Raw genomic sequence first — 22,099 nt, 5'->3', positions numbered from 1 at the left:
TATCACAAATGTGTTTTTAGGCATTTTTAGGAGAAAACATGAAAATGGAAAAATTAATATATTCATTCTGAATCCAAAAATAAAATGCATTTATTTAAAATCCAAGAAACGCTCTCCTCATCCCTTAGTTTTTAAAATCGTGATTCTCCGCGTTATGTTGCTTACATGCTGCTAGGTTGGGTAGCATAAAAATAGGTTTTTCCTGCCTCTTTAGTCATGCGTTGCAACGAAATATTCCAAAGTAACATCCCTGAGTTCATACGTTTGTGACCAGAGGCGTACACAAGAAAGAACATAGGGGGCAGGTGCCCTTCCCAAGACGATCAAAAACGTAAAATATTTCAGTAAAAAATTAAAATATCGAAAGAAAATACCTGTGTGTACAGTATGTTATTTTTATTAATATCTGTTAATTTAAGATGCTTTTTGAAGGTTGGTAGATCCCCAAATCCAATGTGATCTCCCCCCCCCCCCAACTAAAGGTCGATCTTGCGTACGCTAATGCTCATGATCAGAACACAAGGTATTGTAATGTGGTAGGTCTTCCCATGGTGCAACCTGGTAACGCAAATTCATTGTACCGCTTGATCATTGTTTGGCGCAGCATTACCTTGATGGTCTTTGCACCAATAAAAAACAAACTCCAATCCAATCCGAAGGTGCATATGCACCCTCGAATGCATGATAGCACATATCGTAGCAAATCCGTCAGAAAAAATCAGCAAATCGTTCTCCAAAAACCCATCCACCGCCCTTGCTATTGTAATTCAACAACACATTCCATGATCAAAAATGCTTGTTTAGGTGTTTTATATCACCTCTTAAAGATTGCCCCATGAATTTAGAATCCCCCTGTGTATTTGGACAGTGAAAAAGACATCAATGAAGTAGAAACACTTACGCCACCTATCAAATAAAACTGTTACAATTCTTCGACTGAAATTAATAACCGGATTTTTATTAATGTGCCGCGTGAAAAAAAGAACAATATGATATTGGTTAATATTTTATGAGAAAATTGTGTCAAAGTTGTATAAAAATCATCTTGCACACTATATTCAAGTAACAAAAATGAACACTCAGGTTAATCTAATTACAAACCATTTTATTTATGGAAATATTAATCACACATGAAATATGAACTGAATAGGAATTCTAGAATGAATACTTTCTCAATTTATCAGTTTTAAAAATGATTAGATTTAATCATCAATCAGATGGTCGTCATCAGCTGTCCATCCCGATGTTGGCTTTATCTTTCTCTGGAAATATCATACAGTTTCAAATTAAAATTAATATTTAAGAAGAAACATTGAGAAAAATAATGAAAACAGTACACTGAAAAACATTCATATAGGAACAGAAAAAAAAATCTGAAACATATGACATGTAGGAATTTGTAACTTTTGCAGTAAACCGATTACTTTCAGATGAAATATTTGTAACATTTCAAATTTTCGAATTGAAATTTTTTGGATCAAAACAATAGCGATATAATGACATATTTTGGTTTATTTTTAATTTATGACTAATACAGAATTGAATGATGATATGGTAAAGTATGGAGGGGAGAGAGAGGCCTCATAAGAAAAATTCAATTCAGGCTGTCACATTGGATGAAATATTTTTGCAAATTTCTAAAAAACGCACCCTTTTTTTGTAGTAGGTATCTTTAAATTGTGGTTGTTATAATTATGAAGTCATATCAGATATAAGACACATGAAGCAAAAAAAACTCCTCAAATATTCTATCGATCGGATGGAAGTTGGATGAATGTCCGAGATATTGCGTAGCAACAAAATCCTGGACTACATTTAAAATGGGTAGGGGGAAAAGAGCATTCCGGCATATTTGGTCTTGAACAGGCCGAGAAAGATCTTAAATACGAAGTCCCATTAAACACTGCTCGTATTGTTACCCTATATCGGGAATATTCAACCTTATAGTTTTGCCCCTGTATAGTTTGCCTTGGATGGATCACACTGATCCCTTAGGCACTACAGAAGTGGACCATGTATGTTGTACGTGTACGTTCGTATATGTGTCGTGTTGTAATTATTTGGCGTATTTATGTATTGTATGTGTCTTAATAAATCTCAGTTTCAGTTTATACAACTCACGAGCACTGATATATTCGCAAAATCGAATTAGCAGAATGGGCACCCCCCCCCCCCTCGCCAGCGTCAATGACAGAGTCCGGTATATGCATATATATGAATTGGCATCATCATCACTTCGCCAATAGTGCCTGCCTTTATATGCGTATGTATACGTACAAAAAAAATATATCACGTACAAAAAAAAAGTTTTTGGCGCTTTCTCAAAAAAATTGCCAAACTCATAAATCACTCAATAACAAGCAGCGAGAAAAATATATAGTTTCATAATATTTTCTTCCAATCAGACGAACAACCCCATTATTTATTTCCGGATTTCGTTGTGTGTGTGAATCACTATTTTTATTATTTTTTCTTTTTCATCTTCAGTATTTGGCGAAGATTAATTACGAAAATTTAGTTTAATTTCTGAAATCACCACAATACAGTATATATAGCTAAGGACAAGCACGAAAAGATTTTTTGTTGTTGAATTCATTTATAACGTGAATTCGCATCTTCAACGTACACGAACGCACAATGGAAACGCTGATGATCTCTCACGGCTCTCTTTCATCAGATTTCTGTTATTACAAAACAAAGAGAAGAGCGTTACTCATTATCTCAGTATATTTCCTTGTTTAGTTAGTCTTCGAATGAGAATTTGAATAACAGGATGTCACATCTTTTGTCATTGCATCACTTAAATGAATAAATAGTCTACACTATATACGTAATGGGATTTGAATATTTTTCTTTCCTCTTGCTACATCGATATAATTATTATAATCATTACACAGATATTTTGTCATCTACAGAGACATATAAGAATGTCATTTGTATTAACATAGGATAACCCCCCCCCCCCACATATTCTATTTATAAATACAAATGCAAGAAAAGAACATCTTTCAACATTTTCTTCGAATAGTAATAAATTTCGTATGCATAAGTCGTAATTTAAATTACAATTTTCATTTTGAAAATTTTAGGAGAAGATATATTTACCTTTTTCACATTTGGAATTTAGTGGATAGTCACAGACGTTGAGTTTCAGGTTGAAATGAAGATCATCGGGGCACACAAACTCGTGCGCAAAACCGTTGCCACACATGTAATAAATTGAACAGTTGGTATCATGTCGGAAGAAATGTGGAAATTTTGAATCTGTAACCGGGCAGAAAGGACTTGGTTTCGGTTTAGGTGCCCTTGTTGTTGCTATGTTCTTGGTGACTTTCCGTGTTGGTTCCTTGTCTGATGTCTCCGAGTCTGTTTTTCTCACAATTGTTACCGTGTATGTCTCTTTCAGAGCATCGTCTGTTGAAATGAATAAATGGGTACATATTAGCGTCCCTCAACTTTTATCCTTGCGCAATCTTTGAAATCAGACACACTGATACGAAGAAAGTGTTCAGGCCTACGGTCAGTGGCGTCGGAGATCGGGGTGCTGTGAGTGCTCGAACACCCACGGTAATTTATGGCATGGGTCTAAGCACCCACTAAATTCATTCAGATATCAAAATTTTCTACGTAATATTAAGACGAGCACCTATAAGTTCCAAACACTTCCGACGCCCTGCCTACGGTTGCCAGATGCCCCTTATACACGGGTTTGACAGGAGTCTGCATGGGGTGGGGAGTGGCGTTGCATTTCATATTCGTAAGTCCCCGTCCCCCGAGGCCTCAAATTACAACGCCTATGCTTTTTGCTTACAATATTATACATATCTTAGGGAATCTCTAAATTGGGGGGGGGGATTCAATTTCAATTTCATACTCTAAAAATTTATTAGCAATCAAATTAGAGGCTCTATGAAAATCTTGCCCTGATTTTTGAGGAGATTCTTTTGTGAAAAAAAAAGATAAAACGATAAATTATAGTAAAATTTTATTGAATGAATAAGCCATTCATTACCATTGGTGGTTGTGACTTTCGTTTTGACCGAGCATTTTGCTTTGTCGGGACAATCGCATACAGACTCATTGGCGTTAAAATGCAGGCCTCTGGGGCATTTCATCAAGATGGTTTTTCTGCAGTTGCAAATATAATAATATTCACACGAACTTTCGTGAGGTAGATGAATGGTCAATCCTTTGTTCAACTTTGGACATTTCGATGACGCAGATCGCAACTCATCTCCTGAAAAGGAATTATCGGTTCTTTAAAATTATTTTCAACAGAGACGCGGGTTGCCGGTGTACAAAGAGCACAAAATCAGGGGTAAGAAAAAACAATAATTGCAGAAAAATGTAGAAAAAGTGTTTTGTTTGTAAAATTCAAACTATGAATGTATTGTATAAAGAAAGCTGTAATTATTTATGCTTACACGTGGCGTATACAAATCTGCGATTTTTCAGGGTCATTTTACTGGCGCGGCTTATACGCCGGAAAGTAGTGATAATTTATTGAGCCATCCCTGATTTTTCACTGATGTTTTAAATTAAATAACATCTTTTATCTTAATTTTATCTTATCGGAACTTGATAGTTCTCATCCAAAAATGATTCTGCTGAATGTAAATTTTCTTCTGATCTGCGGCCACATTTCCCCCGAGATAACGTTTGTGGGCCGTATAAGAGCTACGCGGGCCAAATATTAATGAAGAACACTAACAGAATGAATTAAAACAATTCATTAGAGAGGATGCACTTTGTGCATTACTATCATCGAACCAAAATCAATAATGCATTGTTGTAGTTTATATAATGCAGTAAACTTTCACAAATCCCATTAAACTGCACGTCGAATTTCAAAATAACGACATATTTTTCGAAATTGCTAGGTGGGCTGGAAAAAGTCTCGGATGAACTTAGGTCGGCCCACCGATCGAAAACTCGCATCAACGACTTCCCTCTGCCCCAAGAAACTATCGTCCAATCCAGAAACTCTCTGAATGATTTTTTTAAGTGACGCTCATCATTTACAGTTGTTAATGCACTAACTGGTAGGCAGAGTTATCAAAAGAAATCGGGGTATATTGAGATAACGGCCCGTGCTTCTATACAAAAACTAAACGATCAATATCAGTGGGTTTCATCATGGCCCCCACAAGGGGTGGGCTGACAAGGCTCCAGCCCTGGGACCAGGGAGGATTTTAATCATTCTTCTGTTTTTTCACGCTATAAATTCATCATAAAGGGGGCCTCATAAAAGTCTGGTCCGGGGGCCCGTAAAAGATCCCAGCCTAGGGGCCCTGCTTCAGGATGTGGGGGCCATGGGTTTCATAACAACGACTACTATTGATTGTCTCTTGCATATATGTACGTACACTGAACGTGTCCGACGTTTCTACGTAATTCGTGAGCACAGAGAAGCAGCAGGCATGTTAAAATTTTCGACCTTTACCCTTGGTCAAACAGTAAAAAGAAGAATCGGTTTAGTTTTTATGAATGTGACTTAACGTCACGTAATTTACTAGAGTAGGGAAGAATATCCTTGCGTTGAGGGAAATATCCAAAGTTCGTTGGTCTTTCAGAGTAGATATCGTACATGAGTCTTTCTCGAACTAACAGAATATTCTTTGCTATCTATGAGAGTAACCAAATACCCATGTAAAAAAAAGTTTCTTTATTTAGTGTTTTCTTTTCCATTTTTAGTGAATTCCTTTCATTCCAAATTTGTTTTTGTTCCATAAAAGTATTCCATTCACATCATCAGGGTCGCAACTAGGTGCTTGGTCAGCCGGGGCAAGAAAGCGTGTCCCCTTGTAATGTTAAAGAAGAGGAGGTTAAAGAGTGAAATTTGCGCCTCCTCTGGTCAGGAGCCCGGGCCACCCACGGTCACAACTGGGGGGGGGGGGAGCAGGAGGGTCTCCTGCCCCGGGCACTGGACCAGAGGGGGCGCAAATTTTATTTTCAAACCTCTTTCAACCTTACTTACAAGGGGGCGCTAAAATGCGCACTTGCTCCGGGTGACCAAGCATCTAGCTGCGGCCCTGGAGCCACCGGACCCACCCGTTTCTCCCTAGTTTCGGCCCAGCACATTATTCGTAAGGAAGGATACTTATAATATACAGTATATACTGCAACAGAAAGTTTCTTCTACTTATACGTACTACAGTGGGGCCTCTCAATAACGGACACCCTTAGAACCGAAGATTCTGTTCGCTAACGGGGAGTGTCCGTTAATGGGTAGTAAAATACATTGAAGCCCGGGCCAATGTATCAGGTTCAATGTATATTCCTTCACACCACAGAATCAGGGAAATGCAGTAATAATCGGTGACAGAAAAAATACATTGATTACTGAACTTACTTCGTGAGCACCGAGCGGACTCTTTGTAATCGCATACTCTTAACCGTGAGTTGAAGTGCAGATCATGCATGCACTTTTTCTCATAGGCTAAACCATTGGAGCATATGTAGAACTTGGTGCAGTCTTTTAGATGCGGAAGCAATACTGGTTCTAGAGGATCGGTTGCCGGACAGTCGGGATGTTTGAAACCTTTGATCTCTCCGTCGGTGTTACGACTGGTTGATTGCTCACAGGAAATCGTCGTCGTAAAGCACGTCAGAGTAAATGCCAAGAGTAGCCTACGAGTCATACCTAGAAAATTTTGAAACTACTAGTTTGATCAGTGTAATATTTTTTTTCCTGAGAATAGAAATTATGAATCGAAGAGTGAATTTTTATACCGAAGATTCTTCTCTGGTAGCTCTTCACAATCATCTATCACGAATTTTCTATATAGCGAAATTTTTAAGAAAAACATTAACGCAACTCTACTAGCACTTCTGATTCAATTTGATACATTAAAGCAAAAAAAATTAAAGTTTTGATTCCTTGTTAACTATTTCCGTATATTATGAGTTTTCTTAACCAGGGGGGTCCTTGGAGAGAGATTTCTGGGGGATTCCGTGAACTTGGATGAGAAAACAATTATTTGTAATGCAAACATTTATTTACAATTCATAATAATACTGAATTTTTTTTCACTTTGTAAAGGAATAAGCGGCTTCATTTTATTGGCACAAAGGATCAATGGAACATGAAAGATTGGGAACCCGTAATGTATTCAATATAATCAACACCCCCTTATAGATAAGATCTTATCTATGGGGGGGGGGAGAGGCGTTGGTATAGTGCCAAAGCCTCCTAGATGTAGTATCTAGAAGCAGGGGTGGTCTTAGGGCAGTGCGACCGGTGCAATTGCACCGGGCGCTAAATGAGAAGGGGCGCCGAAACATGAGAAGGGTGAAAAATGGGAAAATGATTTCTACCCGCTCTAGGAGGAGCGTCAAATCCAAGGTAAAAGGGCAGAAAAAAAATTCGACATGATATGTTATGACATAAAATATCGCTGTTCCTTTGAACGCACCAAAACGAAAAGATTGAAACAAAAGTTTTTTTAATTAGGGGAAGTCAGGGACATAAAAGGGTCCCGCTCGGGTAGAGATTTTGTCTCGAACCGCCCCTAAGTGCAACGTGTGTGTGTGCGTGTGGACTTGAAAATTGTAACAAACCGTACATACACAACTGAACATCTTTCCGGAGTTTCATGGATCTTGTTCCAGATACCCGGTGAGTAGCGGTAAAGCTTCCTATGAGGCTCCTAGACAGTATCTCTGGTAAGGTGTGACCACAATGGGACTTTAAAAGGACATCTTTTTGCTTTCAAGAAACTAATGAGGAACGTATGTTGGAAGTTCAATTTGATTTTTTTAAACAGCTTTGTAAACCAGATTCTACAATGATGGACCCCCCCCCCCACCCCATTCTGTTTTTCAAAATAAAAAAAAGTGAGGTGCAAAATATATTTTTTTCCCAATTTATTCCATTGGGATCGTTGTCCCTAAAATATGCTTCACGGCATTGTTTTACACCTTGGTAAGGTACTAGGTGGAAGAGAATTGCACGTTATCGTTGAGATTAAAGCCGAAGTACCAGAGGTTAAAAAAAAAATCTTGAGAGAAAAATAACCCCTTCTCACACAGTGCCGTTTTAACGCATGGACTCACCCCGGCGCTGCCCGGGATCCTCAAAAGTAGAGGGGCCTCACGAAAATGAGATCTATTTAAAATTATCTAGAATTTACTAGGCAGGACCTCAGAGAAACCACTTGGCTAGCTTTCTCCGGGACAGACTTTTCTTGAAATGGTTATGCTTAGAAAAAGGAGTTACAAGTGCCCCCCTCCCATTCCGCTCGGGTCACCGTCCAAGTTGCTCCGGAATAGTTACAGGCCTGCCCAAGTTGCAGAGCCCTGTGCTTTAACTGGTGTTTGTCTGCCCCTTCCGTTTCTTAGTACTGGGTCTGAAAGAGATAATTTTAAATGAAGTTCACATGAGTTTTATAAATATGAAAGTAATCATACGAAAATATCACTTTCATTTAACCACTTTTATTATCAGTTTAACCCTTACGCGTGAAACTATACTTATTTTACCATAAAATTCAATTAAAATAAGTATGAAGAAGATAGATTCTTTGTGGTGAGTACCCTGCATAAATGTGTGACTTTTTTTAATGTTTTTAAATCAAACAAGTTGGGTTTTTATGCTTGTTTACAAGTTAAATGGTGGTAACCCCATTTTAGGAAGAAAGCTTTTCCGACTTCTTCGTCCCTTAATATCCAACCAAGAGGGGGGGGGCGATGGGGACGATCACCACACACCGAGTCTGATAATATGGTAGAATGAATCTGTCCCGTATTTTACGGGACAGTAATGACTAGCAAAAATTGCCTCCTCCGACACATCACTCTGGATCCGCACCTGGGAAGGGGGGGAGGGGAGCGCTGACTACTGTTTTTGCACCGGGCACAACTAGGTCTAAGACCGGCCCTGTCTAGAAGGTTTTGATAGCGCCAACTCTTTCTGCTCAGGCCAGTCTATATTCTATCGATAAGAGCAGAGATGGCCAGGTATCAGGCCAGTCATTTGGGGGGTGGGCACAACACTAAAAATGGTATATATATATATATATATATATATATATATATATATATATATATATATATATATATATATATATATATACCATTTTTAGTGTTGCGCCATGGTATATATATATATATATATACCATTTTTAGTGTTGCGCCCACCCCCCATATATATATATATATATATACACACACACACACATACACATTGAGTACATGTTCTTTGCCCCCCCCCCCATCCTGGAAAAAGTTGAAATGACGGGACCCTGCCAGGTATGATTCCCAACTCAGGCTCCAGCCAGAAGGCTTGGAATGAGCGCTATTTTTGTGTGTACCCTATAAATTTACTATAGAATACCCTATAGTTTTTACTACCCAATATATTTACTATTTTTCTTACGGGTTTCCCCGGCTTCCCTTAGGAAAACCGGGCTTTAGAGGTGGGTGTGGCTCTAGGATGTGGGAGGGCCATGTCTAGACTTTAAATTCAAATGAGAGTGCACTTGAATGACATCATATTACTCATCATCTTATAACGTGACAATCTATATCCGACGCTTTTTGTTTATGTACCATATTTACAGGGTGCATAGGAAAAATGTCCTTTATCCTGGAATAACCTTTGATTCTAAATAGAAAAATACTTCAAACTAGAGAAGTATCCAAATAATATGTATACGTTATTCACATTGCAAGGAAAAAATTATTGAAATGAAAAAAATATTTTTTATTTGGTCGTCCTACCCGGAAAAATCCGATTAGAAAGTTGTTGTCCCGTCTCTCCTGAGCCCAAAAAAAAAATCATGTTTTTAAGTGCAATATTGTTGAATTCGGAAATCGCAGAAAATAAGACCAAGAACCGAATATGAAGCGCACAATGAGCTTGTCCATCAGTTTATATTTCCTTCCGTAATTTTTTTTATTTTCAAGGAATAGAATGATTAGGTGATTCTGTTTTAGTATGAAAACATTCGTGCAGGGTCAACACCTTCTGCTCTAGAAGGTGTTGACAGGGTCCACCATCAAATATGCTTGAATAACGTGTTAAAATTTACATCGTTACATTTCAAGTTATTTTCAAAATTTTCAAGTTATTTCATTCGACAATAGTTATTTTTTACAATTAAAAATCAGATTTGTTTTCACTATTTTTTATTCATAATATACTAAAATATACAAGGTCATTTCCTTAATATTTTTTTTTAAGGAATACAAAATAGAATGCAATCGATAGAAAAATTCTTGGCCACTGCCACGGAAAAATATCAGTTCAAAAACATATCACAATACGGCCTATAAGCTAAAAACGATCACTTTCTTTCCACAAATAAAAAAATTTCATTCTTTTCCGTTTTTATAGAAAGCAGTAACAGTCGCCTGTTTTTTGTGTGAGGATCTCGAGACGAAAATAATCATAAATAATGCACCAAATTCGAAACTACTATGAAACCTCGCTACAACGGTACTAGGTATAATTATATATATATATAAATCCCTCTACAACGATATTTTTTCGAATATTGTTTGGAATTGCCCGTAGCCTAACTCCTATCGATACAACGATAAATCCCTCTATAACGATATTTTTTGAGAGATTTTTGAAACCGCTATAACAATCACTTTTTATACTCTGCTCAAAATCGTTTTGAATTTAGTTTTAACTTCGTCACTTGCTTTCGTTTTTCTCAAGGATTAACATCGGTTAATTCCCACTAAAGGATCACAAACAAGCGCTTAGAAAGTTATTGGTACTGCTGCTTTCTGTGTAAGACGCAAAAGTGCAATGCGGTAAACTTCTTTACAGGGGCAATAAATACAATGAACTGAATTTTATTAATCAACTAAAATTTTTTGCTGATAATAAATACATAAAGGAGCATTTTCTCGTGGCATTAACAATGCCGATGTGGAAAAGATGACAACAAAAGCATAAATTTGATCACAAGTAAGGATAATGTTGCCTGTCGATATAACGATAACCCTAGACAACGATATTTTTTCTTGGGGGCAGAATATCGTTATATCGAGGTTTCAATGTATAACACAGTAGTTCTAACCAGGGGTTGAGCGGAAGCAAGGCAGTAGCGAGAAATGGGAACCAGCGGGTCCAATGCAACACCTTCTAGAGCACCTTCTTTTGCTCCAAGTGTTGTCCAATCCTCCTCCGAAATAAATTACTGGCAACGGTCATGGCAATTTTTCGGTGTTGCGAGTTGGAAAATATTCCATATGATATGATTGTGATTCCATATTCAAAGATCAAAGAGTTGTGAGAATGTAGGTAGAACCAGTGCCGTAACTAGGCAGGTGCAACAGGTGCACCCACATAAGGCCCCACTTGAGGGGGCGACCCAGAATGGGTCTTAATGCAAATTCTTGCACGGGGCGCAGGAATGTCTAAGTTTCGGCACAGGGAGGAACGAAGGCGAGTGAAATATAAGTTCACTGTGAGTGCGTTGCAGCATAGTACCGTTTACCGTATATAGATCAGGAACTACTACTACTACTACTACTTAAGCGTACATGCACCTCGTACGCATTCCTATACGGATCAGGAACCACTGCCACATAACAGATAATTCCTGAAAATTGTGCATAAATGAATAATATAAATATATATACACACAATAATTACAAGAACAAACATAAATTTTTCAAGAATGTGAATTTACCGGAAATTTGATTCCTTACCGCGTCCCTTTCTTCTCCAGAAACTCTCATATAATCAACTGTTTTAAGCTACAGAAGTAGACTATATTATAGTACTACTATATAAAGTAGACTATCATATTAGCGTATTTCTCATTCGGAGAGAAACATGTTATCATTGACATGTGTTCAAGGCCATGATTTCGTGATTATGTTCCGATTAACCTCCTTCTAAGAATTCGAAAGTCGATTCCTGATTCGTGTCCGGCGATATGTTTGTTCCTCGAATTATGAAAGACACCTGAGGAGAGATCTTCTAAAATCAATAGATCGTTGCGTCACCGTCTTGGATACAGACGAGATAAAAGAAGTAACAAAAGACCAATTCCCCGAAAATATGAATAGAAGAACTGTTCGTTTAAATGATTAGAGATAATAGGGTTGAGAAAAATAAAAAGAAATGAGGGAAAAAACGAATTGTTAATCTATGGTAAGATTATTTGATTGAAATAGAAGCAAAAATTCTGAAAAGGGAAATGATGTCAAGGAAGCACATGAATTCGAAATATACTGCACAAAAGCTTGAAATATCAGGCTAACCTATGCGATATATTTGAGCAAAAGTGTGACGTCAGTTTCATCGCTATAGACACGCCGCTGTTCCCTATACTGCTTTGTTTAACGGTTAAATATTACTTAGAAAAAAAAATGGTTTTGCCGCTCCAAGGTGCGATTTCTGATTCGCTAGCATTGTTTTGTCAACGGTCACCTGAGCACTCTGATCAGATAATTAGACTGAAGCCTACATTTTAGAGTCAATTCCAGCTGGACGAGAGCAACTACACACAACTGCCCTCCATATTCGCGATTTTTTTTTTCTCCTTTATTGGATTTTTTTTTTTTTTTTTGCTACTCAGAAATAGTCATTCATGTGTTTATTAAGTGTTTACAAAATTTGAGTTGTGCATGTGTGTTTAGGATGGTTCATTTTTGGATAGCTCGCTAATGACATTACTGTCATCACTAGAGCCGTAGCAGCTCCCAAGAGAGAGAAATAGTGACCTCGGGTTGGATTAACGAAATAGGTGGGGGAGAAGGGTTCAATGATATGGATACAGAAGTTGAACAGATAATTAATAGCAATTCAAAGGTATTGACCGCGGAGGAATTAATGCAGTTGACTGCTCCTAAAACTGAAACTGTACCAGATGAAGATCAAGATAAAGAAGTGGAAGATAAGTTCACCATGTGTAACATAGCGGAAGGGCTTCGCACGTTCAAATCAGCAAGATTGTTTTCATGACATAGATCCCTCTATGGCACGCTCTTCACATGTGGAAAAATTGGTAAAGGAAGCCTTGCCATCATATTCCAACATACTTGATGATATGAAGAAGAAACGGTAAAGAGAAATCACAATGTTATTTCAGAAAACATCGCCAACAATCGCTGCACCCTCTTTTACATTCCCTTATACCTTTGCGTTACTCTGCTCTTCTCATGCTGTTCAATGAACGAGATATACAAGAAAAAACTACGGTTTCGGTTATTCGCGGATTTCCCGTATTTGCGGTCACCCCCGGAACGTAACCCCTGCGAATACGGGGGGCCGACTGTACATATATCCTATCTAGGGTTCGAAATAATGTCGCTCCTATATAGAGACCATCTAGATGGGTTTGTTCGAACCGACATCGAGACAGCTGAAGGTAAGAATGTCAACCACTCGACTGTCAAGCCGTTAAGTTGAATCTACGCCATCATTGGAAGAATCCAAAGTGCTAAGATCCATTTCCACTATTTCATTAATAAACTTGAAGAAGCTATTGTTATGCCAAGTCAACGGCCATATCAAGTTGAAAACAACGATTCTCGTCCGATCACTGAAGGAATCTAAAAAAACCCTTTTTACAAACTTAAAATTTTGGAGTGAAATTACTTTTCAAAATTGTTTTTTCGGATAAATCTGGTTGTAGGTGAAGAGATCATGGGAAGTTGGAGACTATGGGTGGGGTATTCTTCCTTCCCCGTTCTCGCAAAATTGAGAGGAGAATGCTGTAGTTCAGTGATTCCCAACGTAGGCGTTGACGCCCCCTTGGGGCAATGGAAAGTTACAGGGGCGCGGTAGAAGCTACGGGTATAACATTGGATCCTATGGGTTAGATTGCGTTGGGAGAAAAAAATTTCTGAAGGGGGCGATGGGACAAAAAAAGGTTGGGAAACTGCTGTAGTTCAAGCAACGTGATTGAGTCTATCATTTTTATTAGTGTTTAGTCTCTTCTCCACTGAAAAAATACTGTGATGAAGTGACGGTAATTCTGTGGTGTTTGGTCAGAACATATCTCCAAAAAATGGCTTTTTGATCTAAAAGTAAGTCTTGCTAATTATAACTAATTAGAAGTGAGGTAAATGGACAAATACGAGCATACGGCTAAACAATATGTTGATGTATGATATTTTCATTTGTATTTGTGTATATGCTTTATTTTTGATTTTTAAATGACAATGAAAATGCTTATATCTCAAAATGTTGATTTTGGAGTTATGTTCTGACCAAATACCACAGAATTGAGTCTCCATGCGGTCATACTTTCTGATTGAAAATTAGTGGACCGTATAAAATATTAAATTTTGTCACTGGTCGCTAGTAGAATCAATAACATATCTTAAATTAGCATTTCGTTATTCGAATACTTTTGTATCAAAGTGTCTCCAAAAACATCGATTCAAGAGTCATATAATGGCATTACTATGCACTCTGTATGTAGCCAGAAATATATATGAAATTGCGGCCAGCTTCTTCATACATTGTCCACAGGGCCGTCTTAAGAGCATCATGGACCTCAGGGCCAATTGATTTTTCTGAGGCCTTACCAGGAAAAATCTCGAAAAATTCAACTACTTTTTGTTTTGATGAGGCCCACTCTTCTCGAGTTCACCAAGGCATGCACATGCATTAAGATAGTATTGAATGTCCGGACTTCAGGCACTGGCCACTTTGCTAAAATGCTTGACTTCGGATATGGACCGCAGCATATGCACCTTTGACCTTTGAAGACCGGATACACCCCGCTTCCCATCTCAGAGAGATATCGAAGCGTTCCCGAAGGATGGGTGTATCCGGAAAGTTTTATTAAAAACAACGTAACATGACCACCTCAGACGAAGGCAGCAAAATAAAATAATTTACATAAAAATTGATCGCCAACTTCTGAAGTCATATAACAAATAAATAAAATCTAAACAATCAACGCCAATGGGCAATCAAAATTATAAACGGGATTATAAGATGCTGGTGTCGTCCATCCCATAAGAATCCAGTAATCGTCAATTGATCGAATGATTGCCGATAATCTTGGTATATAAAATTTCGAATCACTGTGAATTAGTCGCAGATCATCATCGTCTAAGCCGCCAGTCGTTAACGGAATCGTTACCGGGTGAACTGAGATCATCACAATTCACTATATAGCCGAGTAAATAACACTTAATTCGTCCTTGCCATCGATGACTTGATTCATCTCCTTGCAGGTGAACTTGCTTCTGTTTTCCATTTATCGGTTACTTTTGTTTTGACGCCGACGTGGTCGAAGATCATATTTCCTCCTAAGATCAATCGCTGGGGCTCTTGCCGGTTTGAACTCGTCATCGCTCCCACAGCTCAGACGCGCACTTCCAGTCTTCTTAGTATGTATGCGATGTAAGTTGCTATCGAGGAACAATATAATCCACCGCACCCGAGCAAGGCCCATAGGGCTCTTCAAAACTCTTTTTTTTTGAAACACAGTCGACCGTTTTCGGGAATAGCACCAAAATGAAATTTTTTTGTATATGGGCAAGATGTCAGGTAATGCCATAAAGATCCAATCTCACCACAAGCACACATGGCGTTGTCCGACTTCTTGAAACGTTCTAGATACGTCGGTAATGAGCCGTGCTCAGTTATCATGATCACTTTCTCTCTAGACCAAATGGAACTGTTCCAACGGACGCGTTTCTGTATCTTATAGGCATCTTTATGTGCATTCTTGTCCCATAGCTGTTGCCACTTTTGTAACAGGTCACTTTTTAGCACGTGTTTGATGTGACTGCGAGGTAGCAAGAGTTGTTCTTCCGTTGGGAGATTAAGAGCATCTTTGGCCAATCTGTCCGCAATTTCATTCCCCGCTATTCCTGCGTGGCCTTTGACCCATTTGATACTGATAGACGGATGGTCGTATAAATGCTTGCGTATTCGCCGAGTATTTTCATGTGGAGTGCGCTGATCACGAATCGCATTAATACTAGACGCGCTGTCAGTATATATCGTCGTCTGCTGATTTTGCTTAATCGCCCATTCTACTGCAGCTAGTATGGCCAGAACCTCCGCCTGAAAGATACTGTTCCCTTGACGCAACCGTCGACTCCAAGCCTCTTCAACAGATCCTTCTGCATTCATAACTACGTATGCACAGGCCGTGGATGTCTCTGTTTTTGAGCCGTCCGTGAATATACTAATAGCTTCATCCGATGAGCATTGTTCCGTACCAGGCAGCGGAACTTGATTCTGGAACAAGTCCACACTGGGATGATGAAGCCAACTCTTATTATTCCCTTCGTAGGCATCAGGTGTTATAAGAATTCCGTCCATCCAAACCTCCTTACCGAAATGCAGGATTGTAGATCGACGAGCGTCATATTCAACATATAGGCTGAGCGGAGGGTTTCCCGTAGCAGTATACAGAACATCATTGGCTGTAGTTCTGTATGAACCAGTTACATACAATAAGAACGGACGTTGGGCAACATCGAGTAATTTACGGAGTCTCTGTGTCGGGTTTTTATACCAGATGGCGCTTGCATATGAAATCTGCCGTTGTACAACCGATCTGTACAAAATGTTCCTAAATTTTTGGCGTATACCCCACTTTGGGCCTGCTATGCGTCTCAATTTTTGCATGGTATCTTGAACCTTATCAATTTGTTTCGCCACATGCGTCGTGAATTTGAACTGATGGTCAATATGCACTCCAAGATATTTCATGCATTTAGATATTTGCAGTCGAACACCATTGATTCTTATGCAGGGACGTTTTTTCTTGGGGTGTGGCCATAGTAATTTAGTTTTAGTCACCTCCATGCTGAGACGATTATCTTCTAGCCATTTTGACAGTTCGTCAAACGCGGCATCCGCAGTGCTGAGAATGTCGTTGGGAGTTCTCGCCGAGATCACAAACACCAGATCATCGGCGAAAGCTTGGACATAGACATCCGGTCCCCAATTCTTTTTCAGCAGTGAGTCAAGCACGATAGACCATAGTAGCGGACCGCTGCATGAGCCTTGAGGACAGCCCATGGCCTGATGCTTTTCTGCGTCTCCTCCATCAGTTGGCATCACAACCGTTCGATCTTTTAGCATGTTCTCCACTATACAAATGAGATTGTAAGGAATTGGTAATTTTCGTACAGTATTGATTATTATCTCATGGCGGACCGAATCAAAAGCACCGCGAATGTCTATGGAAACTATGGCCGTTACTTGACCTCGTCGATGTCTAGTCGTGATCTCTTCCATCAGTGATTCTATTGCTTTTTCTGCCGAGCCACCTGTACGAAATCCGAACTGTCTTGGGCTAAGCCAGTCTGCCTTCTCTAGATAGTAGGTGATCCGTTGCACCACCAATTTTTCTAGGACTTTACCCATTGTAGAGAGTAAACAGATGGGGCGATACGACTGCAGCACCCCTGGATCCCTATCTTTCTTCAGGAAAAGCAAGACCTTACCACGTTTGAAACACTTTGGGAACACCGACAACTTGACTAAACTATTGAAGATATCTGTGATAACATGACCATGGGCTGCGACTAGGGTTTTCAAAAGAGGAATATTTATGTTATCAATACCCGGAGCTCGTTTATTGTTCAGTCTTCTGACTATTTGATTGATCTCCGTATGAGTGAATGGTGGGTCCGTCATAATCATAGATGGCGTGTATGGAGTCAAATTTATAGTATCCGGGAGGTTCGGAAAAATCTCCTCCAATTGAGCTTGGGCCGCATCGTGGCACCAGTATGTGGACCGTTGGACATCATTACCTGTGGTGGTAGACGCTTCGTTTTGAACATAGATTTGTATGCTTGTCCAAATGGGCGACTTTCCTCTGTGCAAAAGGCAATCCAACTAGTCGTTTTTGCCTTGTTTACGGCCTTAATATGCCCTGCTCTGAATTTTCTAAACTCCATCCTCGCCTGTACTCTATCATCACCCTTGGCCTTAATGAAACGACGCTCTAGTTTACGAAGTTGCCTGCGTGAAGCTGCTAACTCATCAGTCCACCATTTCAAAGAAGCGGTAAGACGCGGTTGTGCATAGCCCAACACCTGGATACATCGTTCTTTCAGCCGCTGCATTGAGGCGTCAAAGCATGCATTAACCTGATCCTCGTCCAAAACCATATGAAGTTGTTCTTGGAGGTCCATGAAGATCTGCTCTGTAGCAGGCCTGATCTTTGCTAATCGTCTTGTGGTAGTTCTATACTTCGTAGGTTTTTGATATCTAGGCATAATATTGAGTTGTAGATGGATATATTTGTGCGCACTATACGAATCTTCCGTACCTACTGACCAATCGGAACGCCTGTAAATATTTTCTGACGTTGTAAAAGTAAGATCTGGCCATCCTTTTGCGTCATAAAATTCGTAGGTAGGTCTTGTCCGTCCAGAATTAAACAGAAACAAGTTCCTGCTGGTGAGAAATTCCTGCATCGCGCGCCCTCTTGGATCCGTCTCTCGATAGCCCCACCACGAAGAATGACAATTTGCGTCCGCACAGAAGATAATGTCGATACCTGGTGCTGACTCGCAAAGATCATCCATCTCCTCTATGGCTTCGTCTACTTCTTCGTACGGAGAAATGTATACACTAGCAATTATAAGTTCACGTCCCTGCAGACTTATCTGAACAGCTACCAGGTGGCGGTCAATCTTGTACGTGGCCGGTCTAATATGAGTCGATGGGACTAATATAGCACTTTTGCATAGTTGCGCCGTCCACGACTGCCATGATTGTGGAATACCACGTAAAAGACCTCTATTTTGCCATGGTTCTTGAAGTAGAACCACATCTACTGACTGTGCTCTTACGAAAGCCTCCATATGTTCGATACAGATCTTAGCTTTGTCTGCATTTAATTGGAGGAGACGAAGTCCGTGTCTTACTTGGTTGTTTTTTGCCGAATGTGACGTCATCAGTTTCGTGTTAATTCACTGCCTAGATTCAGGCCCATAGTTAGTAACTTGCTGTTACACCTTTCTCTTCGACCATCACGCCTTACCAATCTCTGCGTCGCTGATTAAATAACTGGCGAGTCGACTACAGACCTATTGTGAGGAGAAAACTGGGACATTCTCTGCTCCTCGACCTGTGGTCCGTGTTAAAGCGGAGGTCTTGCGCCATGTTCATGAGCACACAGTCAACACATCTGCCCGTTCTGTCCATATGAGTGTTGATCGGTTGAGTATACCCGGTCATCTGCATTCGTCTCGTCGATACGCCTCGTATATTTTGCCAGTTCCGATGGCGATGGCGTCCGAGTTCACGTGTGTCAACATATACCCGCCTTTCCTCACGTACTACTCCTTGTGAGAGATGGTATTTTCTTCGTCGTTGGTCTTGTCGAAAGTGTTCTCTCGCTGTACCCAGTGTACTGTCCCTATAGTCGGAAGTATAATGGTCAGACGTAATGTGTTTCCGTCGGTGTGGTGGATAACAGTCACGCCCATGAGGATCATAATCAGACCTCCTGACATTTCTTTCAGCATCAAAATTGGGAGGGTTTGTGGCCTTCCTACTTGACGGCTGAGCCAACTGCTCTTCTGCGTGTTGTACCTGACTACGTCTATATACCTTGAAAGAGTCTAATTTCGCCGCACCGCTGCTAGTGTTGGTTAGGTAGCTCATTCGCTGGTGACGAGCCTGGTGGGTTTCTGTTGCGTAAGTGTTTTTGCCATGCCGACTATTTTTACTGCCCTGAAGTTCTTCTCTCAGTTGCTTACGGCTATGTGTTGTTGTTACGGTATCAGTCCCTTTCATAGTTCGGTCATAGTCTTCACATCGTTCAGCCCAGGAGAGTGGGTTGGATTGTCTCTTTTCGTTCACGTCATGCGATGAAATTACCTCGGCTTGTACATCTGATTCCACTGGGTTTGACAAGTGTAGCGAGGAGATGTCCACGCCCTTAGTCCTTTCAGGTGCAAGCCGCCTGCCCGATAATATTTGATATTTGGACCACTTTTGGCCACTGTCTTCCATTTTTACAACTTCTGCCCACGTTCTCTTTAATCCGAGGGAGGAAGGTGACAACACTTTTTCAGCTGGAAGCACAGTGCTATTCTTCAGTTGCTTATTCGAATGCAGTTGTGGCCAGGCGTCCACCTTTTCAATTTCTATCGAAGGACTGTTCGTTTGCCGAGACCTGTCAATTTTGACTTTACGTTGTCTCTGAGGTTTGGGAGGTTCCCAAGGTAAAGTGGTTTCGTTGTTCCAGCTATCCTCAACGTAAAATATCGAGGTTGGCAGTTGAGAGGATACTGTCGTCGTTGGGCTAACACAGGCGTTCCTCTCTCGTGGGGCGTCTGGTCCCGTACCATTATATTCTGTATCACTTTGGGAAGCTACTACAAATTGAAAGTTCTGTTGCCGCTCGTCGGTGAGACAATCTTCCCGATCTGGTGAGTCCACGTCCGGAGCATGATCCAAGATCGTCTGAGTTTCTTTGTCAATAAGTGGACCAGTTTCACTCCGACACACTGACAGATGATCAGTTTGAGTGTCTCTACTAATAAATATGTTATGTTCTCGCTGATTCACTCCCTTGACTACTGACTGCTTACTTTCGTAACACGAAGCGACCGTTAGAACACCATCCGACCGAAGTTCATTCGTACATGATACGATTGGAGAATGTTGTATGCTAGTTTGGCCCATTACACGATCGCTGACTTTTTGGGTCATTTTGCTCCGTAATCCAGGGAAGGTCACTTTGCTTGATTTACTTTTGACGTTAGAGTTCTTCGTAGGCGAGGGTTGAGTTTCTGACTGCCCAACTATCTCCATGACCAGGTCGACTAATAGACGACGAATACTGTGTTGATCATTTAATGACACCTTGCGCCGCACCTTTCCCGAGGAGAGTTTTCGGGTGTCTCGAACGAGATTCCAAGTCGATTTAATTGCATCTATGGTGCCTTTTAGCAGGCACTGTAGACTTTCATGATCACTGACAGGCAGGCGGTGATGGGATCTGCCCAACGAATCTCTTCGGGGATCAGTTAAAAGTGTCCAGATGTTCCACGCAGCATCATACGTATAGAAGTCATCAGCATCGAGAGTTTCATTCGTTTCGTGGTCACCTAAGATCGCTTTTACCCCAGAAGTTGGCACAATGTTCTTTTGGGTCTGGGGATGCAAAGCCGGAGTCACGACATCTGGAGCACGAACTGTTGATTTCAGGAAGTTCCTCTTGGGAACTAATCCGTAGAGGGGAGTAGCAGTCTTCATTGAACATTGGCAGCTTCGTGTTGCGTAGGAAGGTGTCCCAGGTCCACCGGATAAGTCCAAAGCATTCAAAAGTTGCGAGCTGCGGATACTGGTGACATCGATATGGTCGTCCGATGACGTGGTGTTATTCATGGCCAAGTGGTGTCGCAATTGTTCAAATTTCATGTTGATCAAAGATTTTGTTCAGTAATGTGACTTTGTATTATCCTTGCTGTTGTTTGTGTTAATTTTATTTATTATACCTTATTCTAGGCAACTTTACTTATAATAATTATTCTCGGCCTTTGAAGGAACAGTAGTGCATCTTAAAGTAATCTGCTCTCGAGGCCAGCCGAAAATAGAATTCAAGAATAAGAACTCCTTTATATTACAAATAATAAGATTGGCCTTGTTACACATGTTATGGAGCCATAGAAGAACAATACAGCCTCTACAATAATGATAAATCTATAGGCTTGTATTAAGATGGCGGGTTTCATAGAATTTACTTTGAAATCGATCAAATTTTAATTAAAAACGATTTTCGATGATAAATTTGAACCGAACATTTATGTCACACATAAAGTACACAAAAATTATTCAATCAGCCGACATTTGATGAATTTGAAGTCCAATGGGAGGGCTAACGCTGTAGACAATGGCCGACCGATCCGCAATTCACTCGGCGCGATGTAAGTGAAGATAACTTTTCATCTCGACGCCGTAGACGCTTGCTTCGAAGTTCTAAAGAGTCCTTTCGATGTCCCCCAACTCACGGCACACCAGGATCCGTCAGCTTACAAATGGTTACGCCGGGATATGATGTAATTCCGGAGCTCCGTCAAAAGACGTCTTAACACTGTAGAAGCCATTGTCGTTTATCAGCATATGCACCGAAATACGGAAAGTCATGGGATGTCCACACGGACAGACCAATGTCAATAAGACAAGTGACAC

At 40.2% G+C, this 22,099-nt stretch overlaps 2 protein-coding genes across 2 annotated transcripts; both read right to left on the bottom strand.

The window, feature by feature from the left end:
* Window positions 1-933: 933 nt before the first annotated feature.
* Window positions 934-11,978, bottom strand: LOC149089707 (protein obstructor-E-like). Its single transcript, XM_089235325.1, has 5 exons — window positions 11,649-11,978; window positions 6,353-6,643; window positions 4,013-4,237; window positions 3,106-3,414; window positions 934-1,262 (listed from the first exon to the last, which is right to left on the bottom strand). Exons 1-5 carry the CDS (start codon window positions 11,695-11,697, stop codon window positions 1,228-1,230), a joined length of 909 nt encoding a protein of 302 aa, XP_089091451.1. The 5' UTR covers window positions 11,698-11,978; the 3' UTR covers window positions 934-1,227.
* Window positions 11,979-17,610: 5,632 nt separating this feature from the next.
* Window positions 17,611-18,852, bottom strand: LOC149089706 (uncharacterized). The gene has a single exon (XM_089234597.1). It carries the CDS (start codon window positions 18,850-18,852, stop codon window positions 17,611-17,613), a length of 1,242 nt encoding a protein of 413 aa, XP_089090723.1.
* Window positions 18,853-22,099: the final 3,247 nt, after the last annotated feature.

The sequence above is a fragment of the Pholcus phalangioides genome, unplaced genomic scaffold, assembly GCF_987345545.1.
Source record: "Pholcus phalangioides strain wild (caught in Gottingen) unplaced genomic scaffold, Ppha-v1.0 ptg000001l_1, whole genome shotgun sequence".
Taxonomy (NCBI): domain Eukaryota; kingdom Metazoa; phylum Arthropoda; class Arachnida; order Araneae; family Pholcidae; genus Pholcus; species Pholcus phalangioides.
This window is presented reverse-complemented; position numbering and strand designations above follow the sequence as displayed.

What these genes read in the sequence shown, in the direction of transcription:
- LOC149089707 (XM_089235325.1), bottom strand. Translation starts at nt 11,697, where the DNA reads ATGAGAGTTTCTGGAGAAGAAAGGGACGCGGTAAGGAATCAAATTTCC. An exon ending in GAAAGTCACAACCACCAATG is followed by an intron (nt 3,415 to 4,012) that starts GTAATGAATGGC and finishes TCATTTCAACAG; the next exon opens with ACGATGCTCTGAAAGAGACA. An exon ending in AAATTCCAAATGTGAAAAAG is followed by an intron (nt 1,263 to 3,105) that starts GTAAATATATCT and finishes TGATATTTCCAG; the next exon opens with AGAAAGATAAAGCCAACATC.
- LOC149089706 (XM_089234597.1), bottom strand. Translation starts at nt 18,852, where the DNA reads ATGACGTCACATTCGGCAAAAAACAACCAAGTAAGACACGGACTTCGT.